Source organism: Schistocerca cancellata, chromosome 1 (assembly GCF_023864275.1).
Source record: "Schistocerca cancellata isolate TAMUIC-IGC-003103 chromosome 1, iqSchCanc2.1, whole genome shotgun sequence".
In the NCBI taxonomy this organism is placed as follows: domain Eukaryota; kingdom Metazoa; phylum Arthropoda; class Insecta; order Orthoptera; family Acrididae; genus Schistocerca; species Schistocerca cancellata.
Genome location: NC_064626.1, coordinates 563,533,638 through 563,558,072, shown reverse-complemented (window position 1 = coordinate 563,558,072; position 24,435 = coordinate 563,533,638). Strand labels below are relative to the sequence as shown.

General features: G+C 37.2%; 1 protein-coding gene across 1 annotated transcript in view; it reads left to right on the top strand.

The window, feature by feature from the left end:
* LOC126181199 (CAD protein) overlaps positions 1-24,435 on the top strand; it is a 572,589-nt gene that overhangs the window by 196,958 nt on the left and 351,196 nt on the right. Inside the window, exons 16-17 of the mRNA XM_049924752.1 lie at positions 19,057-19,275; positions 19,358-19,556. Of these exons, the coding sequence (XP_049780709.1) occupies positions 19,057-19,275; positions 19,358-19,556 (418 nt within the window). The remainder of the gene's footprint in view (positions 1-19,056; positions 19,276-19,357; positions 19,557-24,435) is intronic.

Sequence of the window (24,435 nt, the reverse complement as noted above, 5' to 3'; positions counted from 1 at the left end):
TCCACTGCACACAGGAAGTGACTATTAAGTTGGCAGAGTACATATGGCAGGCACATAGCACTTTTTTGGGTTAGAGGAATTACTCCTTCAGATTATTGATGATGTGTCTGCGAAAACTGAAGATAGAGCAGCCACATTATTCCCAGAGAACATTCATCCTTGCAGATTGGAAAGAGAAAAGGTTAATATGAGATTAGTAAATGGCAGGAGCATCCATGGTCAGAGCCCAGAATTAATATTGCTTATTTAAGTTAAAATAGTCCAGATAGTAAATGGCAGGAGCATCCATGGTCAGAGCCCAGAATTAATATTGCTTATTTAAGTTAAAATAGCCCAGATAGTATTAATAACAGAATGCTGGTTGAAACTGGGAGTGAGTACCAACGAAATTCTAAATAGCAATTTGAATAAACATCGCAGGGTTAGGTTAGATGGTGGTGGTGTATTATTTATTGCTGTCAAGGATTCGGTAATACCTGGTGAGATTATTACAAAATTCAGGGAAAATTCAGTTTGTGAGCTATAGAATGGGAGAGTCGTGTGGTCAAAACTGTAGAGGTGGGGATTCATGTGATGTTATTCTGCATGTCTTGTCCAGAAATTACTTTGAGCAGATTACTAGAGAACCAACTCGTGAGGGTAACATCTTGGACCACATAACAACAATCAGATGTGAACTTTATGAATCATTTAACATTGAGGATGGCATCAGTGATGATGTGATAGCATCAGTGATGGTTATAAAGGAGATTAAGAAAATTAAGAAAATATTTTGCATAACAAGAGATGAGATAAAAATTGCAAAGTATCTGGGTAGTCAGCATCAAATATTCAGTTCAGAAGAAGATGATGTGGAACACAAATGCATACAATTCAAATTGTTCTTCAGTTCACCCTAGACAAGTCTGCTGCTAGCAAAAATTTAAGAGATGAGGAGGACCCACCCTGGTTCAATACCAATGTTGGAACACTGCCACAAAACCAAAGATCTTTTAATCTCAGATTTAAGTGAAATAAAAGCCTATCTGACAAAAGCCGAAAAGCAAATGTATGACAATAAGAAAAATGAGAGAAGTTTTAAGTGAATTTGAAAGTAATATTTTGACAACAATTCTGACTAAAAACCCAATGAAATTGCAGTCTTACATATCATCAGCAAGTGGATCAAAATTGTCCATTCTGTTGCTCAGTGACCACACTGATGCCAAAACTGAAGATAACAGAGAAAAAGACAGAATACTGTATTCGGTCTTTTGAACTGTTTTGTCATGAAGAGCATAATATGGTTTGTCCTTTGAATCATTGCATGAAAGCCAAAATGGCAGGAATTGAGAAGTGTATTCTGTTCTGTTTTCACTGCAGGCTGAATAATAAATTAGAGTTTTTGAATTGGAAATGTTTAAAGGTCATAAAACATTTCCTGTTCAAAGACATTAATGGAAATTAATTAAATGCCTTTACGGCCAGCTGAACACACACCATCAAACACATTGGAAATAAACTTTCTAGGATATTTAATAGTAAAGGTTCTTGGTTATATTTTCTTCAGTGGGAAGCTTTACGGCTTCTTTCTGCTGTGATGGTTGTTTCAAATAGGGCCACCATAAGAGTTGCTAATTGTTGACCTTGTCGCCTAGTGAAAGGAACTTGTATTTCAGTGAGGTGAGATGAACTGTGTATCAAGTAAATTGATAGGCAGTGTCATTCACTTCGTTAACCCATATTCAATACTGTTAACAAAACTGTTATGATAGGAAGAGTGATAAAAATGTTAGCATCCTCTGTTCGAGACACACCACTGACTCCTCTCTTTCTGCTGTTTTTAATCTATTTCTTATTTTATTTTTGTTTAAAAAAAAGATAGCCACATCTCTCTCATCATCTAACAGAACCACTGCAGCACTTCCTTTTTAATCTTACGTATACCTCTATGGAAACATCTAGAAAGCACCATTATACCTGCCCCCTACTGTGGGCTGTGGTTTCATACACATAGCACAAAGAACAAAATTTCCTTTTCTTATTCATTTATGCTAATTTATAGATTTTACATTTTTTACGCCGAGGGGGAAGGTTAAGTCATCTGCTTCCATGGCTAAAGGGTCAGAAACCTTTATTCTGCCATTCAACTATTGGCATATTGTTGGCATATTATTTAACTAATGGGTGTCGGCTATGTGGGAACTTAATTTTAATCAGATTCTTTGTATCTCGTATATTTTATCAAAAATTTTCTTACACTATATTAAAATTACAAATAAATCAATTACTTTACACATATAAGGAAAATATTAGGAATTGTGTTTCACCTCATGCAGTTCTTTTCACATTCAGTTAAATATTTATCTTTCTTTATTTACATTTATGACTGTTACATGTCTTACCTTTACTTCGTAACAAAAATTTGCACCTTCCCTGTCCTTTGTTTTTCTATTGTTGTTGAGTTGTCGGCATGAGCGGGCTATATTGTTTGAAGTTTCTTGTGGCTGTTGTTTTCCATAACACGCAGAGCATTACTCGCGCATGTGGTATAGAGTGAGCAATTCGTAGTGTCCATTTAGGGTAACAATTTACACATGCCTATGGATTCCAAAAGCTAAGATGGTCTCCACCATACTGTGAGGCCAGTGGTCCCTACTGGGCCAGCTGTGTCTGGAAGAAATCTTGGTCGACATTTTGGTGAGTGTTGACCTTTCCGTTAGCACACATGCCACTGTTGTGCTTATTCAGCCCAGTACCGCGGATTCTGTAAACTTTCTGCATTGCAGATGATGAATGCCTACTTGAATCGTCACACAGCATTATTTTGGTGGCAACTCGAAGTACTTGAGGCACATTGCACTACTTACATAGCATTCTTTCACATGTATTTACACTTTCTAAAAAATCTGATCTGGCATAAGATCGGTTGTCACATGTTCACAAAATATATGTGAACAAATTTACAAAGACATGAAACAAGTAAGTCATACAATCACAGTTACAAGAAAATCTTACCTATATTCTAATTAGAGGTTCCTCATAATTAATTTTAGTTGACACCTTCATTTTTAGCTCTAAGAAAATTTGCTCCTCCTTTTCTTTTCTTTTCTTTCAGGGAGTGAAGAATTTACTTCTCAAAATTTTTTACATCCATCATAACAATCTAAAAATTGATATAATCATCAACACAATCGAGCAGTTTTGTTGCTACATGAGAAGAGGAAAAGCATTGGAAATACTGGTTGTGAATCCATGTTCTGGTCACACCATAGTGTTTCCTACATTCCTGTCTGTCTCAAAACCTTTATTATCTATTATTTATATTTTTCACTTGGCTAATCACTGTTGAAATACAGTCTGTATAATGTTCAGGTTCACTGGTTACTCTGCATTTGAATATAGTGTTATTCTACAAAGCCAGTTTTGTATTACTCTTTGTAAAATGTGAACATAAAATGTTAATTTACCCTCAAATGTGACCTGTATAACCATCTACGTATTTCATTTGACGTAGCACTCAAAGGTTTATGTAAATGCTAAACACATACGCTAAGTTAATGTGAGATACACTGTACTTGTTATTACTCTTGAGCTGGCAAATCTACACTGGTGTTCAGGTGTTTCAGCATACTGAATATAAATATACCTACTTATACTCCTTTCCATAAATTCACACCCAATCACAATTATAACTAAGTTGAAACTGGTATGAGGAAGGTGCCTTTTATTTGGCACCTTCCACCTTCAATTCAATCAGTGTGTTCACACACACACACACACACACACACACACACACACACACACACACACGTACGTTTGTTTGCTGTTATGAAAATTAACTTGCCTTGAGGCTTGTAGTTGCTAGCTATGCAAAGTTTTTGCCATTTTAATCATGTGTGCCTAATTTCATTTTCTTCTTAATTTTTTTCCTATTCAGTACATTAGTTTTTCGTATTCACTTTCATATAAAAGTAGTTTTCATTGGAATAATGTGAACTACTGTATAATTGTCATAGCTTAACGAGTTCTAGTTTTATGTAAATAACGTAGCTCTTTCTTATTGTAAGTAGTTGTATGTATATAATCACACTTAATTTTAGTACCATCACTGTAATTATTAGTGTGTTCCTCTTCATAGCTTACTCACTAACATTTGTTTTATTTATTACTTTCGTATAATCAGAAGTTTCTGTAAATTGTTCTATCCTTGTGCGAGACCATAACTCTTCCCATGTAAATAATTTCTTTTGTATATAGCTTCTTACTCTGATACATCTTTCTTCTTGTACATAGTCCTACATCTATGTATGTTTGTATGTGTGAAGTTGGTTTTGAAGTTTGTTACATACTAATGTGGCAAAATGGACTTGTCACTTTATAAAATATTCCACACCAGCAAAATCTTGGGCGCTAATGACCATAGAAGTTTTGCGCCCCCCCCCCCCCCCCCCCAAAAAAAAAAAAAAAAAAAAAACCCCAGCAAAATCTGTATAGAAAATAAAAAGTGTGTGGTAGTAATACTTGTTACACATGTTTATTCTTATGGTTAATACATTTACTAGTGATAGAGGTTGTCAAGTGTACTCCTTGTTCCTATAACTAGTTGTATACATAACATTAAAAAAATGCTACTTCACTTGTTTGAATTTCCTGTATTTTGGTCTTGTGTATGTATGAGTATTTACTTAATGCAGTTTATTCATAGCATTTCCTTTGTGCAGTTAAGTCTTTTTTGTCATTTTCTCTGGTTAATTTCTGAATGATCCACTGTCTCTTACATTCAATCATTGTTTGTTAAGCAGAATGCTAGTGCGTTGGGTATAGAACGCATGCTTGAATATGGCCACTGCAGACTTAGGTCGGTCTTAAAAAGTATGTGACCTGTGAGTTTCCCGCGCAAAATAGAGACTATAGCACGGTGGCACTGTACACAGTAAAGGAAGAGACCATTATGCTCATGCGTGAATTTTGTCCCTGCCTTCCAGTGCTTCAGTCGCTGCCTGTCGGTTGTTGAGTGAGGTGCTAAGCAACATGTTCATCAGATTACAGATTCTCTCAAGATGACTGAACGTGTTGAGCAAAGATACTGCATCAAATTTTGTCAAAAGCTTGGTGATTCTCAAAGCAAAACAATTTGTAAGATTCAGCAGGTGTTTGGAGAAGGTGTGATGGGTGTAATACAAATTAAGGAGTGGTTCAACCAATTCAAAAATGGTCGCACATCAGCGGAGAGGGTCCAGCATTCTGGCAGGCCTCAAACTGCTCAGAGTGCAGCTGTTGTTGAGAGGGTGCAAAATTTGGTGATGGCAAGTCGTTGTTTGACCATGCGGGAGATTGCCCAAGAGGTTGCAATTTTGTGTGATGATTTGAACCTGCACCGAGTGGCTGTGAAATTTGTGCCCAAGTTGTTGTTGCCGGAACAAAAAGACTTCAGTTTTGATGTTTCACAGGACGTTCTGGACACAACCAACACTGATCCTGGGTTTCTGAACATTGTGATAACTGGAGATGAGTCATGGGTGTACGGGTATGACCCAGAAACAAAAAGACAGTCATCGCAATGGAAGTATCCAGAGTCTCCAAGGCTGTAGAAAGTGCGACAGGTGTGAAGCAAAATCAAGGTGATGCTGGCTGCCTTTTTTGATGTCCAAAAGGACAAACAGTGACAGAGGAGTACTATCAAGATGTTCTCCAGTGACTCTGTGACACAGTTTAGTGCAAAAGACCAGACATATGGATGGTGAAAAACTGGCAACTGCATCACGACAACGCATCTGCACACTCCTTCCCTCTCATTGCCCCAAGCTTAGGCTGCTAGACTGTACTGTTGCCATTCATATTCACTGTTTACAACTTCTATTTAACATACAGTTTGTGTATTGTCATTTTGGTCTGAATAGGATAACAAAATTATCATAATAGATTTCAAAGAATCTTCATACCTAATCTAACATTCACTGTGAGATTGTCCAAATTGCTTCAAAAGGAATAGGGATATTTTGCATGTAGTTAAGTGAAAATGTATATTCTGTCAAATTTTTTTCTGTCAGACTCTCCAAACGTCTTTAAGGATTATAGATAGTCATATTTTCTGTAAGGACTGTAGACACTGAAGTGGTTTAGGTGTATTGACCTCTTATGTTTTATGTGTAAATTTTTTATATCTGTATGTGGATATAATCCACACATGTTCACTGTTTTTAGATTGTTCAACAAATAGCATCCCACATGTGGTATTCTTTGTATGATGTATGGTCTTGTGTATAACTGCTGCCATTTTTTGTTAAGCTTTATGTGTTTGCTCATGTCCAATCTGAAAAGAAGTTGTGCAACCTATTTCATTAGCATACTGTTTTTTCCTAGCTTGTGCCTTTGTATTCACCATTATTAAGGCTTGTCTAACATTTTCTTCTAACAGTATATCTCTCTCTCTCTCTCTCTCTCTCTCTCTCTCTCTCTCTCTCTCTCTCTCTCTCTCTCTCTCTCTCTCCCTCCCTCTCAGAAAATTTTAGGTGAGGGCTTAACCCAGTCATCTATTTTATAATTCTCATACATTAATTCAATAGGTGTAAAACCTGTTAATGAATGTGGCAAATTAATTACTATTTACTGGAAAGGCATCACATATTCAAACCACTTCTTGTGGTGTATATATTCTGATAAACTTGTTAAACTCATGAAGTACCCATTCTACTGGGACGGCCTCGGGATGAAATTTGGATACATAAATGTGTGTTATGTTAAGACTTCACAAATTCTTCCACTTCACACTTGTGAAGTTAGTTGCATTATCGTGAGAGTAGCTTTTGGTTTACCCACGCTCACAAAATATTCTCTCAAATTTCACTTGGTTGTAGGCCATGCCAATTGAATTTTAGTGGTATATCTGCAGATATTTAGTAAACACATCATACAAGGCTATTATATATTTCCCCCCTCCTTTTGCCATCAGAAAAGGTCCTGTGCATCAATTGGTATGAAGTCAAGGGATTTTACTGGGATAATTGGATGTAATTTATTGAATTGTGGTATGTTTAAGTGTTCGGTATTTTGACAGATTACACATTCCTTGATGGCATATTGTACTCTACATTTAAGGTTAGGGAGATAGCAACACGTCATTATTTTCTGAGCACCTCGATTACACCATAGTGACCCCATGAGTTACACTTACACCTGATAAAACTGTCTATACAGGGTGTACCAGGAAGAATCATCCAATTTGTGAGTCTACATTTCTGAAACTAATAAACATATACTATGAATTTCGTTTTTTTGATGAACTGGAACTCAGTGTTTGTTTTTTTTTTTTTTTTTTTTTTTTTTTTTTTTTTTTTTTTTTTTTTTTTTCCGTAGTTGTTAAACATGTACCCACTTTAGACGCATGGCATATGTCTACGTGATATTCAAATTGTTCGCACACTGCAGTGAGCATGTCTTCAGTTACAGCTTCCACAGTGCTGTATGTGATGTCTCAGTTCATTCATTGTTATTGGCAATGAATGTACATAAACAGTGTCTCTTATAAACCCCCACAAGAAATAATCACATACAGTCAGATCCGGTAACCTTGGTACAATGCAACCGATAGATCGTTTAGTAATCCTTTGATTTAAAAGTTCCCGCAAGTCCAGATGCTAGTGTGACAGTGTCCCATCCTGTTGGATAATGAATTCATCCGTATCAGTCTCCAACAGCAGGTAAAGAAAGTTCTGAAGCATATCCAGGTTTGTGCTTCCTGCAACACTCTTCTCGACAAAGAAAAATGGGCCTTACACCTTTTCCTGTAAAACTGCAGAAAACGCATGAAATTCTGGAGAGTCTCTCTCATTCTGTACAACTTCATGTAGTTGTTCTGTACCCTGTATTCTCATGTTTTGACAGTTTACCTTTCCATTTAAATGGAATGTCGCTTCATCACTAAACACAAAGTGTGGAAGGAAACTGTCTTCCTCAATCTTGCCAAGAACGAAATTACAGAACTCCACATGTTGTTGTCATCTTCACGAAGAGCTTGCAGTAGCTGAATTTTGTATAGTTTCATGTGTAAAGGTTAATGCACTGCATGCCAGATGGACATTGGGGGGCATGTTGAGCTGCATGAGAAGTGGATTTCTGTGGACTGTTCGTGAAACTATGGCGGATGCATTAGACGTCTGTGTCAGACATTCGGGATGGCCCGTCGATTTGCTTTCACACAAACAACCTGTTGCTTGGAATTGTTAATGCTGTCATCATGCCCCGTGCTGTAGCAGGTCCACATTATACCTAGTACAAGAGTCGAACTGAACAGTTATTACTGGCCCGCACTGTGCAAAACATAGACACCATTTTTATTAGAACTGAAGTGGGTGCCCACTGCTGCTACCTAGCAGGAACCATGTAAAACTTGAGTGTTTGCTCTTTCCAACAGTATGCTGTTCACATACATATCTCAAATAACATAATACACTTTGGGTAAACACACACACACCAGTTACCAGATTGAGGCATTCAGTGATAAAACAAAACTCCAGTATGTAATTTATAATGTGTTCTCAAGTCTGCATTGTCAGTATTTGTTAGTTGTTGCCTTACCTTATTTCATCGCGTATCTTGCACTTGCAGTTGACTTCTATTTTTACACATTTTCGTGTAATAGTGCATTTATGTACCATCGTGCATGAGTAGAATCCTGTACTTCGTTCATTCATTTTCTATCATTTGTTTTATCTGCACATAGGTCATCTCACATATGAAATTCTTTGGCATACCTTGTGAAATAATTGTATATTAGCATCATGCCCCCACTCTTGTTTTCGGTCAGTGGCAGGGGGTCTAGGCCATCCAATTGCTGTTTACTGTCTGGGAAGGCGGGTTGCTGCCAGTCCCATCAGTCACTTGTACAGTGTTTACAACATAATCAGTATTTTGACAGATTCTGTTCTGCACATAATTGAGGGCGGGGTTTTGCTGATTTTAGTTCATGCCACTCCCATAGCTCATTTGTAGTCTGACTGCTCTCATAAATGAGGTCAATCAAATCCACAACCATAAGAAAGTATTCTAGGTTATAAGTTGGCACAGTTACCAGTTTCCTATGAATTTTATTTGGGAAACCAGTCTTTAATATTCTCAAAACATCAACTTGTGATATTGGATTGCTCCAGTATCTTGACTTGTTAAAGTATCTTTCGAAATACAGGTGCAGTCTGACTTGTTTTACGTTAAGTGGTGTGGGTCAAAAACTGCCATTCGTAGTCTTTCCTGAATTCCTGGAGACCAGTATTTCTCTAGGAAAGCCTCTTCAAATTCTTCATATGTTTGACAACTGTGCATCACCTAGTTTGAAACCAACAACAAACTGAATCTTCTGCATTTCGGACCAGTGCCAGAGTAAAGCATTTCTAAAAGACTTCACAAAGACAACAGGGCATGTTTTCTTGAATTTTTGTGAGAAGACTGAATTGTCTCTGTTTTATTAGACCTTTGTGTATTATGACTGAGAATTGGCCAGGCCTTATGTCATCAGATAGTGAAGCCATTCTGCACCTTTACAAAGATGGTAATGCTGTGTGTGATGACACTGGCACATACGGTTGATTGTTTGCAAACTATTGTTTTTCACTCTTGTCATTATCTCGCTTTTGTGAAACAATGTTGGCATGACTACTGTCTAGTACTGATTTTCTATTTTAATTAGCTGCAGAATGCAGTTTGTTCAATTTGTCTCTTTCACTGATAGGTTTGTAATGAATCTTACCTTATATTACTTTCATATCGCTATCCATTTTAGTGAGAATTTTGTGTTCTCTTTTGTTTATGATCTTTTCAACCGTGTCAACATAAGTTTTTTGTTCCCTGTTACACTTTCCAGCGAGGGTAGAATTGCTGTCAAAGATGCTCACCTTAGCTCTCTCATGTAATCTTTTTACATCCTTATTGATACGGTTGTACTCGGTTTTCAAAAAAAGTTTGTTCTACAGTCAGAAAACGTACATCTTGCAAGAGTTTTTGTACATCATCCAGTACATTTTTTCATGTTGACTCAATTTCAGATATGTGTGTTTGATTTGTTGTTCCCACCTGAGCTAAGCTTTGACGTGCACTTCGTAAACTACTGTGTGCTGTTGCAAGTTCCTCAACTTCATGTGCACTGTGATCTTGATCTTCGTTCATACTAAAAAATTTCTTGTCTAGCTCATTGTACATATTAGTAAATTTTGTATCTAATTTATTAGTTGCATCTGACAACTGTATGTTAAAGTTAGACCAAAAAGTCATGACACTTTTGAACGACTCTGAAAACTTGCATACTAAGGTGTGTGTCCTTGATCTAAATTGCCAAGACCAGTAGACACATTTATGATTTTTGTACTGGAGTCTGTATCCAGTCATATGGATTTCTGTAAGCACTGTTCCATGATTGATACCTGCAAATGATGATTGCGAAGTGTGTGCATGTGTGTCCATTCTGTTCACTCAACATGGAGCTCAAAAAATTTTGTATGTCTGACAGCCTTGGGAGAGCCAGTCCTGACAAAACTCAACCATCTGGTGAGCAAGATGTATGAGACAGGCGAAATTCCCTCAGACTGCCAAGAAGAATATAATAATTCTAATCCCAAAGAAAGCAGGTGTTGACAGATGTGAAAATTACCGAACTATCAGTTTAATATGTGACAGCTGCAAAATACTAATGCAAATTATTTACAGATGAATGGAAAAACTGGTAGAAGCTGACCTGAGGGAAGATCATTTTGGATTCCATAGAAATGTTGGAACACGTGAGGCAATACTGACCTTATGACTTATCTTAGAGAACAGATTAAGAAAAGGCAAACCTATGTTTCTAGCATTTGTAGACTTAGAGAAAGTTTTTGACAATGTTGATTGGAATACTCTCTTTCAAATTCTGAAGGTGGCAGGGGTAAAATACAGGGAGCGAAAGGCTATTTACAGTTTGTACAGAAAGCAGATGGCAGTTATAAGAGTCGAGGGGTATGAAAGGGAAGCAGTGGTTGGGGAGGGAGTGAAACAGGGTTGTAGCCTATCCCCGATGTTATTCAATCTGTATATTGAGCAAGCAATAAAGGAAACAAAAGATACATTCGGAGTAGGTATTAAAATCCATGGAGAATAAATAAAAACTTTGAGGTTCGCCGATGACATTGTAATTCTGTCAGAGACAGCAAAGGACTTGGAAGAGCAGTTGAATGGAATGGATGGTGTCTTGAAGGGAGGATGTAAGATGAACATCAACAAAAGCAAAACGAGGATAATGGAATGTAGTCGAATTAAGTCGGGTGATTCTGAGGGAATTAGATTAGGAAATGACACACTTAAAGTAGTAAAGGAGTTTTGCTATTTGGGGAGCAAAATAACTGATGATGGTCGAAGTAGAGAGGATATAAAATGTAGACTGGCAATGGCAAGGAAAGCGTTTCTGAAGAAGAGAAATTTGTTAACATCGAGTATAGATTTAAGGGTCAGGATGTCATTTCTGAAAGTATTTGTATGGAGTGTAGCCATGTATGGAAGTGAAACATGGATGGTAAATAGTTTGGACAAGAAGAGAATAGAAGCTTTCGAAGAATGGTGAAGATTAGATGGGTAGATCACATAACTAATGAGGAAGTATTGAATAGGATTGGGGAGAAGAGAAGTTTGTGGCACAACTTGACCAGAAGGGGGGATCGGTTGGTAGGACATATTCTGAGGCATCAAGGGATCACCAATTTAGTACTGGTGGGCAGCGTGGGGGGTAGAAATGTAGAGGGAGACCAAGAGATGAATACACTAAGCAGATTCAGAAGGATATAGGCTGCAGTAGGTACTGGGAGATGAAGAAGCTTGCACAGGATAGAGTAGCATGGAGAGCTGCATCAAACCAGTCTCAGGACTGAAGACGACAACGACAACATGTCTGCTGCTTTTCTATCCAAATTATTTTGAAAAGAGACATCTCCTATTGAGGACAGTGAATTAACCTCATTGACATATTTTTGTCCATTCATTGATGCTGAGTTCAGTTGTGTATTGTGTTCAACTGTGACTTTCCCACCTTGTTGTGATGCATTGTCATTTTCATTATCTAATTCATTAGATTATGATTCAGTATTTTCATAATCACTACCATTAGCATTAATTTTCCCATGACACTTCCATTTTGACTGACAATAAAACGTACACACTGTGACTGACTTTTGAAATATAATATAAACTCAATAGTTAAAATTTCACTCATGATACGTGTTTGCAACAAGATGGCTTCTCTTTATGTCACTGTTATGTGTATGAAATTCATTTGCTACTGCAATGAAAAATCATGTGTACCATAAATATCGTTGCTTGCAAAAAAGATTTAAGCAGGTTAAGCATCAGGACATTGCTATTACGGGCTGTGATCAATGGAATATTCTTGATCCTGCTTTTGTTGACATACTTCTGTTCACATTCTGCAAAGTTCAGTTATTTGTCTTTGTAGAAAATTTTCTTCAGTTTCCGTAATTTTGTCCCACTTTTACTGGTAATCCTTCTTTTCTCATTGTATCCTCGTTGTCGAATATCTGGAACAAAGACAGAATACAAGTAGTATTTCAACAATTAGTTAAAATTACATTACATTTTCTTATGATCAGGAGATTGTAGGATCTGATCTCTGTTTGGTTACCAGTGTATTCTATTATGTTTTTTACTATGGGCTAGATAATGAATTAGTTTCTGAATTGTAAATGTTTTGTGACCTTTGACTGTGAAGTTATAAATGGAAGTTAATGAAATGCTTTTATGGCTATCTGCTGACCAGACACCATCTAATATATCAAAATAAACTTTCTAGGAAAATCACTATTAAATGTTCTTAGTTGTATTTTCTTTTCAGCTGGAAACTTCACCACCTCTTTCTGCCGCAATGGTCGTCTCGAATAGAGTTGCCATATAAGTTGCTAATTGTTGACCGTGTCACCTAATGGGACAAACTCAATTTTGATATAGTGAGATGAACTGTTTGTCAAATAAATACACAGACACATTTTATTTAGATTAATTCAAAATTCAATATTATTAACAAAACTACTACAATAGGAAGAGCGATAAAAATGTTATCGTCTCTTCATCAAGGCACACGACAGACTCCTCTTTTTCTGTCAACTAGGAAAAAAAAACAAGTCACATCTCTCTCATCTAACAGTATCTCTGCTGCAGGGCAGTGCTTCCTTTTTTATCTTACGTATACCTCTTTGGAAACATCTAACAAATGCCGCTACAGAAGTCGTTGCAGAATGGAAAAGCAACAATTGTACACCAGAGGACAGGCTTCTGGACCAGATGAGATACCTGTAAGATTCTACGGAGATTGTGTGATAGGCTTGTTTCCCTTCTAGCAGTAATATATCATAGGTCACTGGAGTAACAGTTGTTATGCAGTGACTGGAAGAAAGCAGAAGTCATTCCAGTTTCAAGAAGTGTTACAATGCAGTTGCACATAGGCCTACATAGCTGATGTCAGTTGTTGTAGACTTATGGAAGTTGTCTTGTGATCACAGATTGATGTTTTTCAAGAATGAAAGCCTCCTCTGTAAAAATCAATGCGTATTCCACAGAGACCTTAGAAAACCAAGCTTGATCTGTTCGTCTTTGAGATCAGCAGTGCTGTAGACAATGGCTCCCAGCTTGATGCCATGTTCCTTGAATTTAGGAAGGCTTTTGATATAGCTCCACACTATCATTTAGTGAAAAAATGAGTTTATCAAATATCAAACCAGTTTATGACTGGATTCAAAACTTTCTTGCAGATAGAACTCTAAACTTCGCTTTTAATGAGCAAAATCAACAGAGGTAAAGGGTATTTAAGGAATGTCTCAGTTACAGGTTATAGGATTATAACTGCTTACAATAGACATAAATGGTCTAGTGGATAACATCAAAAGCTCCAAGAGGCTGTTTATAGATGTTGCGGTTTTCTGTAAGAAGGTAGCAACACCAGAGAACTGTAGGAAAACCTTCTGAGGAAGATAAAGGGACTGGCAGTTGACCCTTAATGTAGATAAATGTAACATCTTGTTCGCACATATGAGAAGAAATCCACTATTGTACAGTTACACTATTGGTGACAAATCGCTATAAACAGTAATTATTGTGAAATACATAGGAATGACCATCCAGAGCATCTTAAAATGGAATGACAACATGTAACTAGAGGTAGGAAGAGGAGACCAAAGTCTGAGATTCATATGAAGAATATTAAGGAAATGTTAAATCTCATAAGAAGTGGCTTACAAAACACTTGACTGATTCATGAGTTTTGTTCCTCTATCTGGGATACTTAGCAGGTAGGATTAATTGGAGAGATAGACAAGAACCAATGAGGAGCAGCAAATTTCATCTCGGAATTATTTAGCCAGAACGAAAGCATCACAGTGCTCTCTGGTGGCAAGTGCTGCAGGAGAGGGATTATGTATCGTGGGGAATTAACTATTCAGATTCCATGAAAATATGTTCTGGGAAGTGTTGGGCAATGTGTTACTTCCTCCCACATAAATCTCGCGAAGTGACCACAGTGAGAAAAGTCAAGGAATTAGAGCTAATACAGAAGTTTACTGAGAATTGTTCTTACCACAAGCCATTTATAAAAGGACCAGGGAAAGGGGGACTGGACATTGGTACCACACACTATTAGGTATATACACCAGTAAACTGCCATATACCAGTTAACTGCTGAGAGTCTTAGGATTAACAACTAAAAAAGGGCTTCTTTGGATGATCATGTGTGACAGGATACCTTGTTTTTGGCAGATCACTGCTTCCCTTCACAACATTTGACCTGAGTGTAATTGCAAGGTGTATAAGAAGAGTAATGAGACTGGCAACATTGCAGGTTATCTGGCAGCTATGTGTTCTACTTGTGTAGACTGGTTTATTCTGCCCTACCAGATGCTCAGTCAGAGTTTCAGCTCTGTGCAGCATTCATGTGATTTTTTAGAGTGGCATCAGTGAAATTGTCTTTTTGTTGTGGTCACGGTTATAGAACAGTGCAATTTAGATCAAAGTTATACCATTAAATTTAACACAAGACTTGGGGAATCTGCAAGTGTGACCTTTTAAAAGTTGAAATAGGTCCACGGGGACCATTGAGTGAGTCTAGACATCGCAGATAAGTAGGTATTGTATCATGACAACACCCTATGCCACACGACATTGAAAGGGCACAAATTATTTCTGGAAGGCTGTGAACATGTTGGAGATGAACCTTGCCAAGGCAGACATCCAGCTTCAAAAACAGATGAAAATGTCAAATACGTGCATGCTCTTGAGAGATCAGACCAATGTTCAACAATAAGGATGGTGGGTTAACTGTTATGCAAACACTTTCACCAAACATTGCATTTTGACCAAAGTTTTGCACATGTGAAAGGTTTGTGCCAAAAAACCTCACAACTGAGCAGGAGGACATCCAAAGACATGTGTGCTTTGATCTCCTTAAGAGGATTGCCAATGACCACAAATCATTCAGTCATGTGATCACATATGATTAATCCTGGATTTTTTAGTAAGATTCTGGCAAAGGGCAAAGTGAGGAGTGCCACTCTTAGACATCTCCTTGACAAAAAAAAACTCGAATGAGCAAGTCAAAGATCAAAACAATGCTGATTACATTTTTGGACAGTAGAGGTATCGTGCACAAAGAATTTGTTCCTCCAGAGCAAACAGTCAGCAAAGAGTTTTACAAAGATGCCCTTGAGAGGTTTAGAAAAATGGTGAATTGAGTGAGTCTAGACATCACAGATAAGTAGGTATTGTATCATGACAACACCCTATGCCACACGACATTGAAAGGGATTCCTGTTGTTCAAAAGGGTCTCTATTCACCTGATCAGAGTCCTTCTGACTCAGTCTCTTACTGAAATTGAAAAATGTCTTAAAAGGACATAATTTTGGAAGTCTGGAGAACATTCAAAAGAATGTGACAGATAAGTCAAGGGCGCTACCATTTGACACTTTGCAGCACTGCTATCAAGACTGGGGATGACATCTTTGCCAGTGTGTAGCTACTGATGGGATCTACTTTGAAGGAGACAATATTGTTGTCTGGGGGTGGGGGGAACAACTTGGTAGATAAAAAAATCAATCTCATTACTTTTCTGACACACCTCATCTTGCTCTTTCTCTTTTAACTTACACAGCAGCCAAATTTAATTTTTTTTTTTTTTCTGACATTGAGAACATGATCAGCTTGGATCTGTATTGAAATATACTATCCATCGTATATATTCCTTTCTGCTTCTGATGTACTGTAACTTCTTAAACATCATTTACCGAGTGTTATTTACATAGGAATTCCAGATGATGCATTACTTTGTTCTAACAACAAAAACATGGCTCAAGCAGGCTGTATCTATTTATTGTCTCTGCTATTAGTTAATTTCAACCACCAGCACTTATCACATGCCTCAAGTTCCACATCATATTTGACTAAATAGCCAGTACATATGTAATGGCACACATCATTCTCATATGTGCGTGTAAGCTCAGATACAATACGTGACACAGAGTACACCACTGGATTGTATTTGTTTTCATTTTTAAAACATATTGAGCCTGTGTACCCTCACCAGAACAAAATGCTAAATTTTCAGTTAGATGTGGACAGTGACCAGCCATAGTAAAACTAATGAGCATATAACTAACTACCCAGTTTATATTTTCTGAGTTGCCTTGATGTTACAACAGTAAAACAATGAACACAAATGATGCAACAAGTATGTCACACTGAAACATTCCATCAAGGAAACCCCATGTAAGTGCGATATGGGCAAAAATGTGTTCCCAAGATTTCTTCTCGATTCCTCATTAATAACATTAGTCTTATATGTAATTATGAGGGTGTATGTTGTGTTTTAAGATTAACGCATATGTACTTTCTCTTAATTCTTCTGTAATTTCTATCTCATGTTTACTACTGAACTGACGATGTATGCCATTTTAATTTTCTTCATAAAGTGCTCCTAGTCCAACTAGTTCTCTGTAGCTGTCTTCATATAACAGTGGGGGAAAAGCTAGAAGTGAAGCAAGCTAGGAAAATCCCATTCTCATCCCTTAATTCTGTTCATTAACTACTATAAAATAAGCATCCACATTTTAGTGGTGATGCAGTTGTTTCTCGCCCAGAATCACTCCCAGATAATGCACAAAGAGGTCTAAATGATGTAAGTAGCACCTAAACATGACCTTTGTGGATAACAGTCCCCATAATCAAAAGGTTGTTTATTTCTGTCAGAAGTATGTGAAATGGTCAAACACTGTGTTCAACTCATTTCTACAAGTCAGGGCTATTGGCTGTATCACCAGTACTACCAACTATTAAGCTTGTTGAGAGCTTATTTCCAGACCTGGTTATCTGCTTAGATGAGATTACCACAAAATGAGTATGCTGCACAAATCAGTAAATTTGCACGATCATTTTACTGTCAACATACGAACTACAAGGTCCGGCAGAAAAACCTCCCCTTTAAGGAAAGCTAATAAAAACAAAACCAAATAAGGTAGAACAATTTTATTTATACTAAATAAAAGTACATATTATGCCATTTTAGAAAATACTCTTATGGTCTTACTTTTTAAATAAAACATCCCTTAAATGGCTTCCTGCACTGTCGACACACTGATTGAGTCTTTCCCTGAAGTTATTCATTACTCTTTGAGTCATTTCAGGTGGAATAGCTTCAACCTCTTGTGTAATTGCTTCTTTCAGGGCTCGTAAAGATTGTGGACGTTGTTCATAAACTTTTGCTTTTAAATAGCCCCAAAGAAAGAAATCAAAGGGCGTTAAGTCCGGCGATCGTGGGGGCCAGCCAATGTCTCCACGCAACGAGATCACATGTCTAGGAAACATTTCCTTCACCAATGCCAGTGACTGCCGCGCTGTGTGGGCTGTAGCACCATCTTGCTGGAACCACACGTTCTCTATTTCACCAAAAAGCTCCCTTAGTTGCGGTTGGAGAAAGTCGCGGAGCATGGCACAATAGCGTTCACTGTTGACGGTTAAATTCCTGTCATTTTCTTTGAAAAAGTAAGGACCGATCACTCCGGAATTGTAAACAGCACACCATACTGTTACTTTAGGGCTAGGAAGTGGTCATTGATGAAGTTCTTGGGGATTGTGTTCACACCAGTACCTGCAATTTTGGCTGTTCACTGTTCCGGCAAGGTGAAAGTGTGCTTCATCAGAAAAAATCACAATATCGTTGGGACGAATGTTCCGAAGAAGGTCTTGGCACAAACTTACACGGACACCACAGTCTCGTTCACTCAGTTCCTGCATAGTTACAAGTTTGTAAGGATGCATTTTAAGATCTCGATGCAAGATTCTTCTCACACTTCGATCAGATATCCGTAATGCTGCCGCATGCTTTTTAGCGGATCGTCGAGGAGATTGTTGAACTGAAGCTCTAACTGCATCAACATTTCCGGGGCCTGTTGCAGTCCGTGGTCGTCCAGGTGGTTTCCTTTTTAATGCGGAACCTGTCTCACGAAAGTTAGCAACCCAAGAATAAATTGTTTTCTTATCGGGAACAGGGTCCCGTCGTCCGAGCGCAAAGCGAACGCGAAAAGCACGTTGAGTATTAATAGGCGATTCGCCATTTTGAATAAAATCTTCCACTACGATGGCACGATGTTCACCAGACCACGCCATGGCGTACACTGAAAACGGCACGTAGGCAGCTACGTAACGACGCGCCCCCCACCACTCTGCTCCTTCTACTGTCCACTGCACGTTACTTTGTAATCGGGGAGTTTTTTATGCCGGACCCTGTATTTAGTGCCGTTACGGCCACATGGATCAGCCAATATTTTCTATGACACAATCACCTAATCATAATTCCCTCATTCTTAGAGTTATACTGTGAAGTGAAGTGTGTGTACATTATTTTACTCACTTGTATTTTTTGTGGAATCTTCATAGTGACTGGAAGAATGCTGATAGGTACTGGAGCAATTAGAGGCTGTATTTGAAGGGTTGGGTTGAGATAGTTATTTTGTATCTGCATGAAATCCTGGGACAAAGCGTATTACAATCTTCTTATTATTTAACAGGAGATTGATGTTGATGGTGTTGCATATGATGGTATCATCCTATGCCTTGCAGTATCTGAACATGTGGAAAATGCTGGTGTCCATTCTGGTGATGCAACACTTGTTACACCACCTCAAGATATAAATCCTCAGACACTGTCTAAAATAATGAATATAGCGCGCTCGGTTGCTGGTTCTCTTGAGGTTACTGGACCATTTAACATGCAACTCATAGCAAAGGTATGCTTTTAATCATTTTGATCTTACATTCTTCCTATTCAGATTGTTGTTCATGGCTTAGTCTTGCTTTGTTTAATTTCAGGACAATGAGCTGAAAGTAATAGAATGCAATGTTAGAGTTTCAAGGTCATTTCCATTTGTATCTAAAACATTGGACTACGATTTTGTGGCCATGGCAACTCGAGTAATCATAGGAGAACAAGTAGAGCCTGTTGATGTGTTAAGAGGATGTGGCAAAGTTGGTGTCAAAGTGCCACAATTTTCCTTCTCCCGGTTGGCAGGTAGGAAACTTTAATGTAGACACAATAGAGAAGTAGAACTTTTGTTGCAACCGTGGATTAGTAACTGTTAAAAGCTCAAGATTTAGTAACAAAGCTTCTCAGGCCTGTCATTTCAAATTTATTTAATTAGTAGCTCTGTCATTAATCTGTCATTCCATAACTTGTATTTTTCACCTTTAAACATTTTTTTTACACAGTTTCTTCCCTTCCTGTGTCTATCATGTCAATTTAAGTAGAATATCTTCTTTATTCAGTCACGTAAAAAACAGAATCAAACTTTACAATGTTCTTAAAAGCAGGTAGAAATATCCACTTTCGTTATAATAATGTTACTAGTTTACAACTAGTTTAAGCCTCAATGGCCATTCTCAAACAATTTTGTGATCATGCAATATAGAACTATGCCATACATTTTGAAATAGCAATGTCTTTAAATTTGTATCTCCTATCCCAGATAGCACAGTAAGCCGGTTTCAAACTTGTTTCCAGATGTAAAGTTCAAGTATATAAGCTTGATCAAAGCTCGAATATTCAGGCCTGGTAGTTGGAGTCAAGCTTGAAACAACATCAAAGTTGGCAGAGTTCAAGCTATATTTCAAGCTTGACTTATCAAGTTTGGCTCCAGCTGTATCTACACACGTGGAATACAGCCTGGTATTTACAGCTTTTTTTAAGCTATATAATTATTAATCTGAATTTATTGAACCTAATTAATTAATTAAATAAATATCAGAATGGAAATGGTGTGAAAAAAATTATCAAGACATGTATGTTTAAAATTTTTTATTTTCAAAGTGTTTAAAATTGTTTTATTTTAAAATGTAATTATTCTGAAGCCCCTCCAGCCCCAGCACACAGACCATAGAAGGATCAAATATCACTGACTTCTGCCAGTATAATGATCCTGTAACAGGTAAAAGAAAATGTTAGCCATACCTAAACATAAAAAATGTAAAAAGTTGAAACTGATCAACCTAAATATAATTTATACCCCAGATTAGCAAAATAACTTCAAACTCACTGATGTAGTAAGAATCATTAACTAGTATAAACGTCACTGAGTAAGCAGCTGCTTCTGGTGACTTCATTCCAAAGAGTTTTAAAGTAATTTGAAATAACTTCTTGTTTGAAATTTTTAAAGTAAAGATGATATTTGGGTAATTTTGCGATGACTTCATGAAGAAGCCACACATCACTATTTCTAACAGTTTCAGGGCCATTTAATCTGAATTATAAAGAAACAATTACTTGAAATGATATACACCTCATACTGTAAGCTTATAAGGAATCTACTGTTTAGAAAAATGTAGACTTTTATTCTGCCCACAATTATTTTTGGTGAGTAAAACTGAATTAAAATGAAATAAAAGATGAAATCAAAATGAATTTAAGAAATTACCAGTTCTGGGGAACTGAAATGTAAAAGAACAAAAAAAGGCGAGATTTTAAAAAGGTAAAATAACATTAAGTTTTAATTTATTGGTGCCACGTACTAGAGAGCTAGTTTAAAATGACCTCTTTTTGCTGAACAACTTGTAATTTGTATTCTTAACTGGTAATCCATTTCACTTTCATCCAGGCTCAATTTTTCTACATAAAAGAATATGATATTTCTTTACGTTACGTAATAATATTTAACATTTGTAATATTAACGTACCACTATAGAAAAATGCACCAACGTACCTGTAATACACTATATATCTTCTTCAGACCCGGTGTAGCAGTAAGGCAGGAGACGCCACACACTTACCGAACTATTTTCCAGCATAAAACAAACTTCACAACAATCAACAATCATTAACGCGCATCACAAAAGTAAAATGGCTGTAAACCTAGCAGAGTCAGTGCAAGGCTTATAAACACATGTGGCGCTTCCTGTGGACGTCTATGGAAGCTATGCTGCGCGCGCATCTGCTGTGCAGGCTTCCAGGGAAATTACAGTTTATTTCAAGCTTGGGAAAATTATTTTAATTCAAGCTAAATTTTTACAGCTTGATGTAAACTGTGTAACAGGTTGATTTTTCAATCTTGAATTTTCAACTGAACCTAAACTCAATGTCCACCTTGAAATAAGCTGTGTAACAGGCTGATTTTTCAATCTTGAATTTTCAACTGAACCTAAACTCAATATCCACCTTGAAATAAGCTTGAGTGCTAGCTGGGATTTGTGTTGATTAAGAAATGCTATCTTGTTGTTTTGACGATTTCACATTTGAAACTAGTTATGAACTAATAAAATTATTATAGAAAGTCTAAAAGTCATCTTCTAGTAAATTCAGCACTGTGATAGTGCTGTCAAGAAAATTCTTAAAATGCTTTACATTCATCAGTATATTTTCAAAGGGTATTGTTGTATCTTTCCCAGTTTTTCTTATATCCACTATTAATGACTATATTTTTAAACTGATGTGTCTTGCAGTATCTTTGAAAAAAAGTGCACTTGTATCAGCCCTACACACAACAAAAATTAAATGAATAGCTAGTGTCACTTAATGCAGTTTATTTGTTAAATTCTCATACTTAAACCTGTTTTCAGTCTTCTAAAGATGATAGAAGTGAAGAAACTAAAGACTGTATGTGTGTAGTGACACTTTAAGTTACAGCAAATCAAAACTATGTTCAATGGAGGGAAAAACTACTTCTTTCAAAAATATTTGTTCTAGTTACACATTTTGCTCTGTTTATTCACTACAATATATTGCTACATAAATGTCAAAGCATGTACAACTGGCTTTGTATCACAAAAAATTACATTATTTGTAAACTACGAAGACTACTTACGCCACACGTTTTAACAGAGATGAATATCGGGTTGATTCTAGAGTCCCAATAAATATCAAAAAGTAAGACTGTTCAGCTGCATGTAGACTTCAAAGGCAACTGTTGTTAACTGCCTCTTAAATCTTTTATGCAGATGTTGTATGGATCTATGAACTTCAGGCAGATGTTGTATGGATCTATGAACTTCAGGCAGATGTTGGTATTGTTGTGGTATTCTGTCCAAAGACTAGTTTGATGCAGCTCTCCATGTTACTGAGCAAGCTTCTTCAACTCTGAATAACCACTGCAACCTACATCCTTCTGAATCTGCTTGCTGTGTTCATCTCTTGTTCACCTCTAAGATTTTTACCCCCCCCCCCCAACTTCCCCACCAATACGAAATTGGCTATTGCTTGATGTCTCCTTTGAGTTAAGTTGTGCCACAAATTTCTTGACTTCCCAATTCTATTCAGTACCTCCTCATTGGTTAAGTGATCTACCCATCTAATCTTTAGCATTCTTCTGTAGCACCACATTTCAAAAGTTTCTATTGTCTTCTCATCTGAACTGTTTGTTGTCCATGTTTCACTTCCACATGTGGCTACAACTCGACAAATAGCTTCAGAAAAGACTTCCTAACACTTAAATCTATACTCACTGTTAAAATTTCTCTTCAATGGAAATGCTTTTATTGTCATTGCCAATCTATATTTTATATCCTCTCTACTTTTGTGTGTCTCATTTCCTGATCTAATTCCTCCGTCACCTGATTTAATTAGACTACATCCATTATCCTCGTTTTGCTGCTACTGCTGTTGTTGTTGTTGTTGTTGTTGTTGTTGTTGTTCATACATCCTGCTTTCAAGACACTTCCATTCTGTTAAACTGCTCTTCCTAGTTCTTTGCTGTCTCTGACAAAATTACAATGACATTGGTGGACCTCAAAAGTTTTTATTTCTCCCCCCTGAACTTCAATTCCTACTCTAAATGTTTCTTCGGTTTCCTTTATCCCATGCTCAGTGACAGATGGAATAACAGTGCAGATAGGCTGCAACACTGTCTCACTCCCTTCTTAACCACTGCTTCCTTTTCATGACCCTCAACTCCTATAACTGTCATCTGGTTTCTGTACAAGGTCCAAATAGCCTTTCACTCCCAGTATTTTACCTCTGCTACCTTCATAATTTCAGAGAGAGTGTTCCAGTCAGCACGGTCAAAAGTTTTCTCTAAGTTTACAAATGCTATAAATGTAAGTCTGCCTGTCTTTAACCTATAGTCTAAGAGAAGTTGTAAGGTCAGTGTTGTCTCACATATTCCAACATTTTTATGGAATCCAAACTGATCTTCTCCGAGCTAGGCTTCTACCAGTTTTTCCATTCGTCTGTAAAGAATTTGTGTTAGTATTTTGCAGCCATGAGTTATTAAACTGATAGTTCAGTAGTTTTCACACCTGTCAGCAACTGATTTCTTTGGAACTGAAATTATTACATGCTTCTTGAAGTCCAAGGGTATTTAGCCCATCTCATATGTCTTTCACACCAAACAGAAAAGTTTTGTTGTGGCTGGCTCTGTCAAGGTTATCAGTAGTTCTGTCGGAATGTCAACAACTCCAAGGGCCTTGTTTCACCTCAGGCCTCTCAGTGCTCTGTCAAATTCTTCTTGCAGTATCATATCTCCCATCTCATTTTCAATCAAGTCCTCTTCCATTTCTGTAAAATATTGCCTTCCAGTTCTTCTCTCTTGTGTAGACCCTCTATATATTCCTTCCACCATTCAGCTTTCTCTTTTTGCTTAGGACTGGTTTTCCATCTGACCTATTGATATTCGTGCAGATGCTTCTCTGTTCTCCAAAGACCCTAGTGCTATATGCTTCTGAATCCTTACATTTGTGCAATTCATGCTTAGCTATTTTGCTCTTCCTGTCAGTCTCATTTTTTAGATGTCTGTATTCCTTCACCTGCTTCATTTACCTATTTGATCCCCTGCTGCCTTCACTGTCATTTCCCAAAGTTACCCAATCATCTTCTTCCATATTATTTTCCCCTGTTCTATTCAGATATTGACTCATGCTCCCTCTGAATCTCTCAATAACCTTCGGTTCTTTTAACTTATGTAGAT